Source organism: Salvelinus alpinus, chromosome 4 (genome assembly GCF_045679555.1).
Source record: "Salvelinus alpinus chromosome 4, SLU_Salpinus.1, whole genome shotgun sequence".
NCBI classification, from domain to species: Eukaryota; Metazoa; Chordata; class Actinopteri; order Salmoniformes; family Salmonidae; genus Salvelinus; species Salvelinus alpinus.
Genome location: NC_092089.1, coordinates 31,378,589 through 31,395,420, shown reverse-complemented (window position 1 = coordinate 31,395,420; position 16,832 = coordinate 31,378,589). Strand labels below are relative to the sequence as shown.

Below are 16,832 nucleotides of genomic sequence, written 5' to 3'. Positions count from 1 at the left end.
TCTGGTCTGATGAAACAAAAATAGAACTGTTTGGCCATAATGACCATCGTTATGTTTGGAGGAAAAAGGAGGAGGCTTGCAAGCCGAAGAACACCATCCCAACTGTGAAGCACGGGGGTGGCAGCATCATGTTGTGGGGGTGCTTTGCTGCAGGAGGGACAGGTGCACTTCACAAAATAGATGGCATCATGAGGATGGAAAATTATGTGGATATATTGAATTAACATCTCAAGACATCAGTCAGGAAGTTAAAGCTTGGTCGCAAATGGGTCTTCCAAATGGACAATGAGCCCAAGCATACTTCCAAAATTGTGACAAAATGGCTTCAGGACAACAAAGTCAAGGTATTGGAGTGGCCATCGCAAAGCCCTGACCTCGATCCTATAGAACCTTTGTGGGCAGAACTGAAAAAGTGTGTGCGAGCAAGGAGGCCTACAAACCTGACTCAGTTACACCAGCTCTGTCAGGAGGAATGGGCCAAAATTCGCCCAACTTATTGTGGGAAGCTTGTGGAAGGCTACCTGAAACGTTTGACCCAAGTTAAACAATTTAAAGGCAACGCTACCAAATACTAATTGAGTGTATGTAAACTTCTGAACTACTGGGAATGTGATGTAAGAAATAAAAGTTGAAATAAACCATTCTCTCTACTATTATTCTGACATTTCACATTCTTAAAATAAAGTGGTGATCCTAACTGACCTAAGACAGAGAATTTTTACTCGGATTAAATGTCAGGAACTGTGAAGAATTTAGTTTAAATGTATTTGGCTCCGACTTCAACTGTGTATCTATATATATATATTTTGCTTTCATTTAGCAGATGCTCTCATCCAGAGCGACTTACAGGAGCAATTAGGGTTAAGTGCCTTGCTCAAGGGCACATCAACAGGTATGTCAGTAGGCTCGGGGATTCGAACCAGCGTCCTTCCAGTTAGTGGCCCAACGCTCTTAACTGCTAGTCTACCTGCCATCATGCAAAGATGAAAAACACATTCTTTAAAATAACTACTTTAATCAAGTTATAAGCGTGCAACACATAAAAGCTATTCAATTAAATAATTGTCACATTTTCTCATCACACAACTCATCCAATAACATCCATATCAGTGAGAGGGGGGTTTGGTTTGTGTATCATCTTTCTGCTGTCTGAAATGGCACAGGAATACTGTCCACACCAGCGTGATGCCACCCACAAACACTGTACGAGCAACTGGGGGAACCAGGGAGAAATTCAATGCCTGAGAGAGAGAGAGAGAGAGAGAGAGAGCGAGAGATAATCAGTGTGTGTGTGTGTGTGTGTGTGTATGCATATAATGTGTTGTTATTGTTTCTACCTGCATTGTTGACCAGTAGACCACTCCAGTCTGTCATACACAACAAGAGAGGGAGACAGAGAGACCATTAATGTGGTTGTGCTGACCTAGACTGTCCTCTCTTCCTTAAGCAACGGATTCATTCTCTGCATCCTTACCTTGTATGAAGTCCAGAATTTCTCCCTCCAGTTTTCCAATGGGTCCTCTTTGTTTTCTAATACACTAAGACCTTAAAAAGAGTAACTCATATTATAGAACAATATTTAAGTCTTACACATTGAAAGTTATATCACACCAACAGATACACACACACACATGCATGCACGTGTAGCACTTGGGGATGTGTGAAACACACCTATGAAGAAGGCACTGATAGTAGCGGGGGCAGCAACCAGTTGATCCAGCACTACCTTCCCCGACACCCTTTTGGCCCCTCCCCCTGGCAACATCCTCTCCAGCCCCTTCAGCCAATGGTAGTTGAAATTGGCATGGAAACAGAACCCAACAAAGGCCACTCGAGCGGTCTGGGACCAGTCAATATCAGCCCATGTTGTGACACTTTTAGTACCAGTGGAATTATTGGTTCCCTCCATGTTAAGCTTGGCCCCCTCTAAGTCATGGATGGTGAGCGTTCCCTTGTCTGTGTTTAATCCACCACTCTGTTTCCCTCCAAGCATGCTTTGCTGTATGAGGTCCGCGGATGCGAACAGGGTTGTGTATCCGACCACGTTGCTGATGTAGGGGTGGGCCTTAAACAAGGCCCAGGCTCGACTCATGGTTACTGGTGAATTCAGGGGAGAAACAAAGTGTTAACATTATGGAATGAGAAAGAAAACATTCCTTATGACTAATGGATTATATTTCACTTACTTATAGGCTATTAGCGTCACAAGCTCGATTCAATGATCATTTTATTTTGGATATTTTCTAAGGTCCCACCCAATCCTCAAAGCCAGTGGGCTATGATAGATAAATTAAACAAAATAACCTTGATAACCTTGTTTTGCCTTGTCAAATTGAGCTCTGACTCCTTGCTTTAGGCAAAGAGAGAGACAACTTACCTTACAACTTAGCTGTCTCGTCCACCGCTTGGAACACAGCAGTGGCAGAGGCACAAGATTCACACGGCTTGCTTCTGGAGGACAGGGAAGGGTGGGGTCAATGGAATTCTCAGCCAATAAGAGGCAGGTTCTCAGAGGTCAGAGAGGTCTGCTTGGCTGGTCAAAGTTCTGTCAGAGGGAGTGTGATAAGGCTTTACCTAGTAGCCTTCTTTTGCAATGAAAGCATGTGAGAAAAGCACAGATGGGGAAAGCAGGAGGGAGAGTGAATGGATACATGGAGGAAAAGAGCTAGAGGGATACAGAGTGTAGTGTTTAGAACATGAATTAGACAGATCTGATGAATAGCAGGAGTTTTCATACTGGTACAATACCACCAATCAACCTAAATACAGTATTACTACAGTGCTACTACCACTATGGTTCTAAGGTAGCCTACTGTACTAGCCTATTAAATGCACGTCCACTACATTTGACTGATGCTCTCAGATCGTGTGTTTATAACTGACTTTGTTGGGAGAATGGTATTACGTTTCTCAACACATTCCCATTCATTGCCACAGCCATGTGTCTGTGGCTACTTGCTGCAAAACTGCCAATAGTGACAACAAAGATCCACACTCCTACTCTTTACTGCTGGAAAAAGGGTTATGAGTGATGTCACTTACCAAAGTAATGGTCCACAGTATAAGTCAGCAAATCTATACCAACAACATGCTGTTTCTCAAAGGCAGAGTAGACCCTGGTCTCATGCATGTGGCTGCACTAAAAATAGATGCCACTCCTGAAACCACACTTCCCTCCTTTGGTTACCCGTGGTAAGTTGAATTTACAATGATAAGCACAGTGTATATATTTAAAGGAATAGTTCACCCCAAACTCCCAATTACATGGAATAAGATGGTGGCAATCATTTCTGCTCCCACTTTGGGATAGAGGCCTATAGATTTTCCTATTTGAAATAGCACACACACACTACCCGTTATTCAGTTATGCGGTGAGGATAGTCTATTCATTCACTGTGCTGCCATAGATATGTAAAATAGAGTGCTAGGACAGACCTCTGCAGAACCTAAAGGGCAATGTGCCATTAGCAACCACCTCAGCTCTGAGCTCAGAAAATGTGATAATGAACAGCTTGTTAAGTACCTCAACTGGTGCGTTTGTGTCTTTCAGTAGTTAACAAGCTGCCTTTAGTGTTCCTCACAATGGAGATGTGCGCCTACGCTTCTACAAGCAGTTGACTTCTCAGATAATTGCCCTCTTTCTTGTCTCTGTCTCTCATCCCTCACTTCCCCAACCACTCTTAATTTGTCGGGCTGTTCTGTCTCAGAGCAGGGGATTGATGTGTGACGTTCAGCATTGACTCATTGAAACACATACACAGACACACAATCAACCACGAAACCCCACCTCTCTCTCCATCTGTACCTCAACCTGTCTTTCTGACACATTATTGGAGCCAGTCTGCAGAGCTGGAGATAGCCACAGCAGTGCCAAGGTGAGTTTTCTTTGTATTGTTCTATATTGTAGAATAGTATTTGTTTAATAAGTGGTTTTTATGGTCAGGCTTGTTGGAGCATGATGCTGGCATCCCTAATGTTATGGGTTTGATTCTTGCATGGACCGTTATTCTGTCAGCTAAATGACCATTATTTAATCATTTTAATTACACCTTGGACAGAATCTTCCCTGAAAATAGTCAGCTGTACCAATTATTAGAGGGTTTTGGTTATTGTTTTAAACCAATGTAATATCTGAACAATTATGGGATACCCTAATATGTTACACGAGTGCCCAGCCCACTTTTGTGGGTTTTGTTTCTGTAGGTCCAGTTTAAGACTTAGTGAAGTTGTAGTTTCACAATTGTGGCAACAGATTTCATGTCTCATGCAGGTTGACATTTTTGTTGTTGTTGTTGCATTGCGGTGTTCCACTGAAAATGTGAAACTGAATAATTCTAACTTAGACATTGTGGATAGGCCTTCAAAATTACACTATAAGTTTCCCACATTTCAATGGTTCTGTTACATGTCATATCTGCTGTCACTTCTAGTGGTATATGCTCCCATATGGTTGGAAGCTCACAAGAAATGTCTTTGGACTTCAGAAACTCATATTTTACCTTATCACTGTCTCCTAATGTTGATACTTCTGTTACCCCTCCCACCTCATCCTTCTCTCTCACCACATCCATGTTTAATACCCCAGACCTGTTACTCCTCTCTTCCCTTCTCCTCCTTCCAGCCATGCGTCCATCCAACTCTGTGACCTTTGAACCCAGGGTCGAGCGAGGTGTTCCCTGGGGTCGCGACCTCTTTACCTTTGTGACATCAGCAGCAGGCCACATGATGCGGACACTCCAGAGACCAAGGAAGAACAGGCCGTCCAAACGTCAAGTCAACCACCGGCGCTTCCTACACAACATGATCCAGAGGTGTGTGTGTACCGTATGTGTTTCTGGTGAGCGTGAGTGCCATTCTAAGATGCCTTAAACTGAAATGTTATACTGCCCCTTCTCTCAAACAGGAAGTTTGCAGAGATAGAGGCAGCCAATCACCAGCTTGTGTCTGTCCTCTTCTCAACGGAGGTAGCGAATACCGACACACCTTCCCCATCACGACAGCCAATAACCACTGACCAATCTAACAGCACCTCTAAAGAAGGTATTCTCTCTTTAATTATCCAGGTGACTTGATGCATAAATTAAGCAAACTGGGCTCCTATGATGTTTATACTTATATTCACCTTTTGTCCTTTCTCCTCCCTCTGAATGAACCACCATGTTGACTCAGACTCCCCTCCAGCTCCTGTAAGTGCAGAAGCAGACCTTTCCCTTTGTTCACATGAAACTGAAGCCCTTGCAACAGAACAGAAAGACCCTGGAGACCAATGGAGGAGACTCTACCCCAAACATCTCCAAATGGACCAGCCCAACAGCAACACTCCAAGTAAAGGAACATACCAAACGACTCATAAACAGTGGGGCAGAACAGAAAATCAAACTGACTTCAGATCATCCATAACATCAGAGAAAACCATTGCCTTAGAACAAGAGGAGGAACACTTTCACACAGAACCCTTCAGTTGTGATGTCACTTCAGAGGAGAGCCTTTATAGCTGGATAGACAGCATTAGAGAGAAATATGAAACACAACTCAGACGCGACTCAAATTCAAATATCATGGCCCCAACTCAAAACCAGAGGGCTCTACCTCTAAACTTGGATACCTCAACTTTCAACCCAACTCCCCTCTCGCCCGGACTATCCCTTCTGTCCCTAGATTCCTGTGACTTTGGGGTCACAACGGTCGCAGACAACTCCGCTTGCTTCCAGTCCCAAAACAATATGGCAGACAGTGACACAGTGGAGAGCCAGAGAATGGACGTGTTGAGGCTGTGGGACTCAGAGGTTGAACCACAGAATGATGGGGATCCTCCGGCCCATCTAGAGACCATCTGGGGGTATCCTGGTGATGAGAGGAGCCTAGGTGATAAGCCGCACGTTGATGACATCACGTATCTGAACCAATCCGAAAGTTTCATAGAGAAGTTGATGCTCCACACCAGCAGCAGCAGTGACGGTAGATCTGAGATGGACCGGATTGACTGTGATGGAGGGCAGTATGAATACGGATCTGGATACGGATGTTCTATAGATCCAGTAACAGCCATAAGAGACTTCATTAGTGGCCAGGGCAGCTCACAGTGTATGTTGGAGAGTGCTGTGGGAAGACAAGGTACAGATAGGCACTTCACCTGTTTAAATATTACCCCAAACCAACTGTCCACCTCTGTAGGCTACCATTGTGACTTCCCAGACCCCAACATCCTTCAGAGGTCTTGTGCCCAACAAGATGGTACCTTCTCATTGGTGAATGATGATATGAATCAGAGTTGTATTCTCTATGAGGGAGTGGCCAGATCCTTCCCGGCCCCAGTTCACACCCCTCATCCACATCAGGTTCTGACCCCGCCCCTGGAAGATGATTGGCTGTTCACTGATATCATGGGGGCCCATCAGTGTGAGTAGTGGGTCCCGCTACTGCCCAACTTTACTGCAGTGCCACTAAAAAGCGGGAATGATACTTCACCTTATAAATGATCTATTGTGGTTTGACTGTGTTACTGTATTCACTTCTTTATATGTGTAATGTTTTATTGATAAATGGTGAAACGTATTTAAATAAGTCAGTATTAGTCTCTCCTCCATTAAATTACAGTAAATGTGTACATGTAAATGAGTGTTCACCAAACCAATTAACAAATTGAAACACACAAAATATCAAAACCAACAACATATATTAAAGTTCACCCCAGTCAGATATGTTTTATAATTACAGCATCATCAACAAAAAATGGCTAATAAACAACATTTTTCCAAAATGTTCAATTTCCACAGAAGCCATAAAAGACAGAAAATCAACAAAATTATAGAATAATTATAACACCTTTGAAAAAGCACCGGTCTCTCTACAGCGGCACAGACACTTCAGTTCTCTGATCACATTCCAGAGGTCAGCCTTTAACCTTTAACCTCAAACCAACCTTCCTACTACTTCCCCTGAAGACCAAACCTAGATAGTTTAAAATGTAGTGATCTTAATTTTCACAACTTTAAAGTGACAGTTTGCATCCAAATAACATTTAAAACATCTGCTCAGATCTTTGACAAATCAGTTAGATTTACATATAAAATCTGCATCATCTTCAGAGAGATGGGACTGACTGTGAACCAATGCCAGCCACTGATACTGTCGGAGTCTGCCCTCTATTGGTGCATATGTAAAGTGCAGAATTTACAGTAACTTACAAAAAAAGTACATTTTGCCAAATAAATCACATGAAGAGGAAGAAAAAAAAGACCAAATACATGTCGTCATTTTTCTGTAATCAAATACTAATAGAACTCATTCTTCATTCAAATATCCCATGTCCTCATTAGGTTGCTAGTTCTAAAGATCTGACTGTTTCTATAGGACTGTCATGAAAATGATCAAAATGGATCTTGGCTTTGCTCTCCACTGTGTCAAGCTTGACATGAGATAATGATGGGGAACTGTAACTTTGCTCTGATAAATGCTCTTTAAACAACCTTTTAGTTGTTCAACCCTGCATGCTTTTCAACGGGAATGTCCTAGTCTTATGTGGAGGGAGATAAATACTCTTCCTTGTGCAAGAGCAGACAACCGTGAGACTATACGGCCAATGCTATTATCAATGGAATGCACCACCATGCAAATACGTAGTGTTTAACTAGACTGAGCAGCAAAACGTCCCTATGTCAAGGTGTCCTGTGTCTGTAAGAACAGTATGTGGACAGGACATGTATTCCCTGTACAGACTTCTGCTGTGTCAGGCAGAGAGGTTCTGGGGCTGAGAGGAGTTCAAATATAAACAATATACATTAACAAAAAGGCTTTGCACTTGTTAAACTTGAATGAATCGTGAATGTTGTTGGAGATTAAAGGGGGCGGGGCATGTATACTCTAAAAACATATGTTCTAACTGGCTAGAAATCTCCCTGTCTGTCACTTAATGAAAAGATAACATTTTGGAAGATTCAACCCCTTATGACTTCCGCAAAAACACTATTATGATATAAGGGGAGGGAAGCCTAGAGCTTTGCTGTTCTAGAATGATCTATACAGAAATTCTGTGTAGAAACAGGGTTTTCTTGGTGCTTCATAGGACAGATCTGAAGACAATGAACTCAACGGAAGTTGCTGGGAAAAGTCCTCCACTTTCGTCTGCTATTCCAGAGGGTAGTTCCATGGATTACAGTGTAAATTCCTCCAACACCAGTCTCCGCCATACTACTCTACTTGAATCTATTCTATTCTACTATGTATACAATAAGTCCCTTTTCTCATCCATACGCCCACCATTTGGTTAAACACAAAAGCTTTGTTCCATAAATATATTACACAATGAATGAATTTAAAAAAACAATATTACAATGTACAATATGTCTGTTTGATAAAAACAAAAGATATGGATGCTTATGATATGTTGAGAATGACTAGCAGTCTCGAAACACCAACATTACGTCCTCAATTTTCACATTTTCCTGTTCTGTGTAAGATATTCTAGTGTCCTGCTCCACAGGTGAGTTCTGATGTAGTGTTGGTTACTGTCTTAAATGTCTGTCATCTCTCTGTCCAATATATTTCCAGTGCATTCCCTACTAACCAAGACCTACAAACTTCCCTAACATCCTGATACACTGTCAAATAGAACAACCAATACCCCATCCAGGAATTATTCAACAACACAACATAGACAGGCAGATGTTGTTAACCACAATCTACCTAGTAATTGTGATTCTGTTCTTAACCTCTCTCTATTGCCATGGTTACAGTATGTGTGAGGCCCTGCCTTCCTTTCCATCAGTGCCAGTGATACCATACCAGTATGTCATCTACCAATGATATGTCTGAACAGACTGGAAACAATACAAAAAACAACCAGCGGCAATAAATAATGGAGGATTTTGCTCCTATTCAGACTGATGTAAATTACATAGATTCAACTGCCTGTACTTTATAAGAAGCAATATGTTAAAGACTTAAAGAAACTATCTACCTACTGTATCTATCTACCTATACCTACCTATGCAATCCATTGGCCTATCTACAGTAACTACCTATCTGTCTCAATCCAAAAAGGTCAATGGATGTCTAGATAACCCAGATCAGAGCACAGCACCGGAGACAGACTGCATGGTTTGTTTTGCAATAGTGTTTGATGCAACTGCAATAACATGTTTGGTTGTCATCGCTTCTCATGACAAAAGATAGCAACATTTCATCATCTTGTGACAATCATAAGATGGATTAATAAGGTCTATGATGATGCCGGTGTTTATACCCTAGCCAGTTTCACCAGTATGTGTGATGATGCCAGTGTTTATACCCTAGCCAGTTTCACCAGTATGTGTGATGATGCCGGTGTTTATACCCTAGCCAGTTTCACCAGTATGTGTGATGATGCCGGTGTTTATACCCTAGCCAGTTTCACCAGTATGTGTGATGATGCCGGTGTTTATACCCTAGCCAGTTTCACCAGTATGTGTGATGATGCCAGTGTTTATACCCTAGCCAGTTTCACCAGTATGTGTGATGGTGCCAGTGTTTATACCCTAGCCAGTTTCACCAGTATGTGTGATGATGCCGGTGTTTATACCCTAGCCAGTTTCACCAGTATGTGTGATGATGCCGGTGTTTATACCCTAGCCAGTTTCACCAGTATGTGTGATGATGCCGGTGTTTATACCCTAGCCAGTTTCACCAGTATGTGTGATGATGCCGGTGTTTATACCCTAGCCAGTTTCACCAGTATGTGGGATGATGCCGGTGTTTATACCCTAGCCAGTTTCACCAGTATGTGTGATGATGCCGGTGTTTATACCCTAGCCAGTTTCACCAGTATGTGTGATGATGCCGGTGTTTATACCCTAGCCAGTTTCACCAGTATGTGTGATGATGGAGTGAAATATCATCAGTCTTTTTCTATAAAAACTTGACGCTGGCTTCATTCTTCGTTGTGCATACAACAGCAAGGTTGATTATCATTTTTAATTTTTTTCTCTCTCACTTAACCCTCTTCCCTGATTGATATTTCCCCCATATATGACCTAATTCAAACTACAAATTAGTAATATATACTAAAATACTTCACAGACATTCTGTGTTTGTTTTCTAAAATACGTTTTAAAATAATAACTTGGCCTTAAATTGAAATTCAAGTGAGAGAGAGAAAGATGAACAACTCAAGGGAGCTTCTCCCAGGCTTGTTAAAAGACAGAAGAGCATATGAGCTGTCTTTCACACTAGCAGTCAATGAGCGATTGCCTTTTCCAAGACACACACTGACAGAGGGACTACATACATAGAAACATTAATCAGTCCCTTGTGTGTGTGTGTGTGCATGTGTGTGTGTGTTTCTCTAGTCTTGCAAAATGTCTTCCCAAACATGCAGATTGTCATTAACCCTTTGAGGAGTGGAACATTATTCGGAGTGTTTTATTCCAGGATTCTACAGCATTCTAGAACATTTAGCAGCCCTTTGCGATGTCATCAACTAGAACACTAAACACAGGGCAGAATATTGTCAGAGTTCCTCAAAGGGTTAAACATGGCTTTACATTGATAGTGGCCAGTAGCCATCTTATTTCTGCCATTTGAAGTGTAATACAGTATCATAATAATAGAACATGGCTACGTTGATATAATTCACTTTCCCTCAGATTTCTGAGAGATGAAGTTTCCCCCAGTGAGATTACAGTCCATATTCTTGCTCACGAATCATCAACAAATCCTTTTCCCCCCTTAAATTGTGTGTGTGAGAGAGAGAGAGAGAGAGAGAGAGAGAGAGAGAGAGAGAGAGAGAGAGAGAGAGAGAGAGAGAGAGAGAGAGAGAGAGAGAGAGAGAGAGAGAGAGAGAGAGAGAGAGAGAGAGAGAGAGTGTGAGAGTGTGAGAGTGTGTGTGTGTATGCTCTCTGTTCTAGTTTGGACTGCAGAGGAAATAGTTTAAAGAAGTGCAGGATCAGTAAGTCAGTCTATGTGAGGGTGTATTTGTATGTACATATACATGTATGCAGGCCTATGTGTACATATACATGTATGCAGGCCTATGTGTACATATACATGTATGCAGGCCTATGTGTATATATACATGTATGCAGGCCTATGCGTCTGTGTGAGTATGTATCTGTATGTATGCGTGTGTGTGAGTGAGTGTTTGTGTGTGTGTTACTCAGTGTCGTTGAGGCTGTATGGTGGGGGGGGTCCCAGACTGTTGTTTTCAGAGGGGGGTGTGGGGGTGCCGGGGCCAGTGCCGGGGCCAGTACCAGAAGAAGGGGTCGGGGAGGGGGGGGGCTCCTCCGAGTCAGAGTTCTCACACGACAGATCATCCACCAACGCCCTGCGACCTGAACGCATCCCAAGGGGCATCGGAGCACGCCTGGCGGGAGAGAGGTGGTAGAGAGGGTCATGGAGATAAAGGGAGGGTTTTTCATACAGGGCATTTGGAAAGTATTCAGATCCCTTGACTTTTTCCACATTTTGTTACATTACAGCCTTATTCTAAAATGGATTAAACCAATTTTTTCCCTCATCAATCGACACACAATACCCCGTAATGACATAGCAAAAACAGGTTTTAATACAGCTTTTATACAAACATTTTAAACTGAAATATTACATTTACATAAGTATTCAGTCCCTTTACTCAGAGCTTTGTTTTCATCACAGATCTCTCTGTACTGTACATCTTTCCCTCGATCCTGACTAGTCTCCCAGTCCCTGCTGCTGAACATTTTCCCCACAGCATGATGCTGCCACCACCATGCTTCACCGTAGGGATGGTGCCAGGTTTCCTCCAGAAGTAACACTTGGCATTCAGGCCAGTGTGCAATCTTGGTTTCCTCAGACCAGAGAATCTTATTCTGTCACACCCTGATCTGTTTCACCTGTTACTGTTATTATCTCCACCCCCTCCAGGTGTCGCTTATTTTCCCCAGTGTATTTATCCCTGTGTTCCTGTCTCTCTGTGCCAGTTCGTCTTGTATGTTAGTCAAGTCAACCAGCGTGTTTTTCTTGTATGTTAGTCAAGTCAACCAGCGTGTTTTTTCGTACTCCTTTTTCTATTCTCTTTTTGATAGTCTTCCAGGTTTTGACCCCTGCCTGACTCTGGACTTCTTTCCCGCCTGCCTGATCATCCTGCCTGCCCTGACCTTGATTCAGCCTGCCCTTCGGTACCTTTTGGACTCTAAACTGGTTTTGACCTTTTGCCTGTCCACGACCATTCTCTTGCCTTACCCTATTGGATTAATAAATATTGTAAGACTCCAACCATCTGCCTCCTGTGTCTGCATCTGGGTCTCGCCTTGTGTCATGATAGTTTCTCATTGTCTGAGAGTTCTTTAGGTGCCTTTTGATGAACTCCAAGCATGCTGTCATGTGCCTTTTACTGATGAGTGGCTTCTGTCTTGCCACTCTACCATAAAGGCCTGATTGATGGAGTGCTGCAGAGATGGTTGTCCTTCCGGAAGGTTCTCCCATCTCCACAGAATAACTCTAGAGCTCTGTCAGAGTAACCATCGGGTTCTTGGTCACCTTCCTGACCAAGGCTCTTCTCCTCAGATTGCTCAGTATGGCTGGTTGGCTAGCTTTAGGAAGTGTTTTTGGTTCTAAACTTCTTCCATTTTTTGGTTCCATTCCCCAGATCTGTGCCTCGACACAATCCTGTCTCGGAGCTCTACGGACAATTCCTTCAACCCCATGGCTTGGTTTTTGCTCTGACATGCACTGTCAACTGTGGGACCTTATATAGACAGGTGTGTGCCTTTCCAAATCATGTCCAATCAATTGAATTTACCACAGGTGGCCTCCAATCAAGTTGTAGAAACATCTCAAGGATGATCAATGGAAACAGGATGCACCTGAGCTCCATTTTGAGTTTCATAGCAAAGGGTTTGAATAGTTATGTAAATAAGGTATTTCTGTAATTTTTTTATAAATTAGCAAACATTTAAAAAAAATTGTTTTCACTTTGTCATTATGGGATATTGTGTGTAGATTGATGGAGAAAAAAAATCCATTGTAGAATAAGGCTGTAACATAACAAAATGTGTAAAAAGTCAAGGGGTCTGAATACTTTCTGAAGGCACTGTATATCTGATATGTCTCTATGAGGGACTGGAAAGACAAGAGCCCTCTGGTGTTATAAAGGTGACTCAACCCCTGAGACAGTATTTGCTCAGTTTAAAATATACTGCAGTCCACACAACTAACAGAAATGTTAACTTAATGAATTGCACACGCACGCACACACAGACCTACTTCTCTGGTTTCCGTTCAGATGTGGTGATGCTGAGTGGATGGAGTGGAGTGTGAGGCAGACTGATGGACAGTGTGTCAGTGATAGATGAGTTCAATGGAAGAAAAAACATGCAATAATACAACATACAGGTAGTAGGTGGCAATGGAACTGCAAACATACAATGGATCTGGGAGGGTCACTCAGATTACACACACACACACACACACACACACACACACACACACACACACACACACACACACACACACACACACACACACACACACACACACACACACACACACACACACAGTGGTAGTATTACCTGAGATGGCTGCGTAGAGCGGTGATCTCGCGGGTCATGCTCTGGGAGCTGTCAGTCAGCTCCTCCATTTCTCTCTGCAGTTTACGTCTCTGGGCGTTGGAACGAGAGTTATCCTCCTCCACCTCCTCGAGCTGCCTCTTCAGCTGCCTCAGCCGGCCCATAGACTTATCCAACTGGAGAGAGGAGGGAGGGGGAAGGGTGTAGAGGGAGTGAGAGAGAAGAAGAGAATGGGGAAAGTGGAAGAGGAGAAGACAATAGAAGAAGGTATCAGAGAGGGCCGGAAGGAGAGAATTAGACAGATTAAGCACAGAACACGAGGACTGGAATTACATCCCACAGATTAAATTCCAGATGATTTTTGAGAGGGGGGTCAGTATCACCTCCACCTCTACACTGTAGAGGGTTTATTTTGTTAGGTATAATTTAGGAGGAGATAACCCCTACCTTCCCCTGGTGCCAGGGCTGGATTAGATTAGGATTGGGATTAGCAGGACCAACCACTCCTTTTGGGATGAAAACACACCCTACTGTATCTCTCCATATCTATGGTGAACTCATAGAGAAGAGGTTTCATACCTGTTCTCTGTACTGGTCTGTACTGGTTCATACCTGTTCTCTGTACTGGTCTGTACTGGTTCATACCTGTTCTCTGTACTGGTCTGTACTGGTTCATACCTGTTCTCTGTACTGGTCTGTACTGGTTCATACCTGTTCTCTGTACTGGTCTGTACTGGTTCATACCTGTTCTCTGTACTGGTCTGTACTGGTTCGTACCTGTTCTCTGTACTGGTCTGTACTGGTTCATACCTGTTCTTTGTACTGGTCTGTACTGGTTCGTACCTGTTCTCTGTACTGGTTCGTACCTTTCTCTGTACTGGTCTGTACTGGTTCATACCTGTTCTTTGTACTGGTCTGTACTGGTTCGTACCTGTTCTCTGTACTGGTTCGTACCTGTTCTCTGTACTGGTCTGTACTGGTTCATACCTGTTCTTTGTACTGGTCTGTACTGGTTCATACCTGTTCTCTGTACTGGTCTGTACTGGTTCGTACCTGTTCTCTGTACTGGTCTGTACTGGTTCGTACCTGTTCTCTGTACTGGTCTGTACTGGTTCGTACCTGTTCTCTGTACTGGTCTGCGTGTCTCCTCTCGTCATCCGCCTGCATCATCACCTCCTTCAGTTTTTTCTCTGTCTTCCTCACCAGCTTGTTGGCTATCGCCCGCTCTCTGGGGGGAGGGGAGAAATACTGTGAGTCATGTTTTATCCCCATACCCGGAACATACAGTCAGAATAGTAGTGGAAGAAGTGAGATGTTAGAGGGAGGAGATGGGAAGGAAAGGGAAGAGAGGGATGGGAGGAGAAGTAAAGAGAGAGGAGGGGGAGTGAGGAAAGGAACAAGGCGAGAGAAGAAGTGTGAGGGGAAATCCATCAGAGAATGTGTGTGTTCCCCTCACTGTCTCTCCTGCTCCAGCTGCTCCTCCATGCCGTCCATCTTGGCCTCCAGGGCGGCGACACTGAGCCTGTGTTTTCCCCTGACAGCTCCCTCCATCTCCCCCAGCTTCAGCTTCAGCTCCTTGTTATTCCTCTCCAGAGCCTCCCTGGCCCCCTCAGCCTTCTGGCCCAAGGTCCTCTCTCCCTGCAGCTGCACCATCAGAGTCTCCACCTGCGGAGGGAGGGGAGACAGAGGGATAGAAAGGGAGAAAAATTGACAAATGTAAATTGAGTCCAGTATACTGTGTGTGTGTGTGTGTCTGTATGTGTGTGTGTGTGTGTACCTGAAGTGTAGTCTTCCTGTGTCTCTCGGCCACTAGTTCAGCATTGCTTTGCTCCTCCTCCAACTCCTCCTCCAGCTGAGTGACTCGCGCCTCCAACCTCCGCTTCTCATCACACAGAGCAGACCTGACAACACACACACCGTGAGTAATACACAGCAATACACACACCGTGAGTAATACACATGCATAATACACAGTAATACACACACTGTGAGTAACAGACACGCATAATACACAGTAATACACACACCATGAGGATGTAATCTGTGGGATGTAATCCCAGTCCTCGTGTTCTGTGCTTAATCTGTCTAATTCTCTCCCTCCGGCCCTCTCTGATACCCTTCCCCCCTTCTTCTATTGTCTTCTCCTCTTCCACTTTACCCATTCTCTTCTTCTCTCTCACTCCCTCTACACCCTCTACACACAGTAATACACACACCGTGAGTAATACACACGCATAATACACAGTACACACACCGTGAGTAATACACATGCATAATACACAGTAATACACACACCGTGAGTAATACACACGCATAATACACAGTAACACACACACCGTGAGTAATACACACGCATAATACACAGTACACACACCGTGAGTAATACACATGCATAATACACAGTAATACACACACCGTGAGTAATACACACGCATAATACACAGTAATACACACACCGTGAGTAATACACCCGCATAATACACAGTAACACACACACCGTGAGTAATACACACGCATAATACACAGTAATACACACACCGTGAGTAATACACACGCATAATACACAGTAATACACACACTGTGAGTAATACACACGCATAATACACAGTAATACACACAGTGTGAGTAATACACAGTAATACACACACCGTGAGAAATACACAGTAATACACAGACCGTAAGTAATACACACGCATAATACACAGTAACACACACACCGTGAGTAATACGCACGCATAATACACAGTAACACACACACCTTGAGTAATACACACGCATAATACACAGTAACACACACACCGTGAGTAATACACACGCATAATACACAGTAACACACACGGCGTGAGAAATACACATGCATAATACACAGTAACACACACACCGTGAGTAATACACACGCATAATACACAGTAATACACACACCGTGAGTAATACACACGCATAATACATAGTAACACACACGCCGTGAGTAATACACATGCATAATACACAGTAACACACACCGTGAGTAATACACACGCATAATACACAGTAATACACACACCGTGAGTAATACACACGCATAATACACAGTAATACACACACTGTGAGTAATACACACGCATAATACACAGTAACACACACCGTGAGTAATACACACGCATAATACACAGTAACACACACACCGTGAGTAATACACACGCATAATACACAGTAACACACACACCGTGAGTAATACACACGCATAATACACAGTAACACACACACCGTGAGTAATACACACGCATAATACACAGTAACACACACACCGTGAGTAATACACACGCATAATAC

The 16,832-nt window shown here is 43.3% G+C and overlaps 3 protein-coding genes across 10 annotated transcripts in view; 1 reads left to right on the top strand and 2 right to left on the bottom strand.

The window, feature by feature from the left end:
* Nucleotides 1–998: 998 nt before the first annotated feature.
* On the bottom strand, nt 999–4,578 carry LOC139572320 (mpv17-like protein). Of its 4 annotated transcripts, XM_071395010.1 has the most exons (6): nt 3,043–4,578; nt 2,378–2,545; nt 1,672–2,097; nt 1,475–1,545; nt 1,338–1,367; nt 999–1,241 (listed from the first exon to the last, which is right to left on the bottom strand). In XM_071395010.1, the coding sequence occupies exons 3-6, from the start codon at nt 2,090–2,092 to the stop codon at nt 1,107–1,109; spliced, it is 657 nt and encodes a 218-aa protein (XP_071251111.1). In that variant the 5' UTR covers nt 2,093–2,097; nt 2,378–2,545; nt 3,043–4,578; the 3' UTR covers nt 999–1,106. The 4 variants fall into 4 exon arrangements, with proteins under 4 accessions (XP_071251111.1, XP_071251113.1, XP_071251112.1 ...); XM_071395012.1 differs by lacking the exon at nt 1,338–1,367; XM_071395011.1 differs by lacking the exon at nt 3,043–4,578 and having other exon boundaries at nt 2,378–3,014.
* On the top strand, nt 4,562–7,237 carry LOC139572318 (uncharacterized). Its single transcript, XM_071395006.1, has 3 exons — nt 4,562–4,811; nt 4,904–5,040; nt 5,170–7,237. The coding sequence occupies exons 1-3, from the start codon at nt 4,570–4,572 to the stop codon at nt 6,405–6,407; spliced, it is 1,617 nt and encodes a 538-aa protein (XP_071251107.1). The 5' UTR covers nt 4,562–4,569; the 3' UTR covers nt 6,408–7,237.
* myh14 (myosin, heavy chain 14, non-muscle) overlaps nt 6,660–16,832 on the bottom strand; it is a 91,502-nt gene continuing 81,329 nt past the window's right edge. For 4 of the 5 annotated variants that reach the window (XM_071395001.1, XM_071395004.1, XM_071395002.1 and 1 more), the window contains 6 exons: nt 15,298–15,421; nt 14,977–15,185; nt 14,640–14,748; nt 13,524–13,696; nt 13,219–13,278; nt 6,660–11,338 (listed from right to left, as the gene is read on the bottom strand). In XM_071395001.1, coding sequence (XP_071251102.1) covers nt 11,128–11,338; nt 13,219–13,278; nt 13,524–13,696; nt 14,640–14,748; nt 14,977–15,185; nt 15,298–15,421 — 886 coding nt within the window. In that variant the 3' untranslated portion in view covers nt 6,660–11,127. The remainder of the gene's footprint in view (nt 11,339–13,218; nt 13,279–13,523; nt 13,697–14,639; nt 14,749–14,976; nt 15,186–15,297; nt 15,422–16,832) is intronic. The other variant, XM_071395003.1, reaches the window with a different exon arrangement.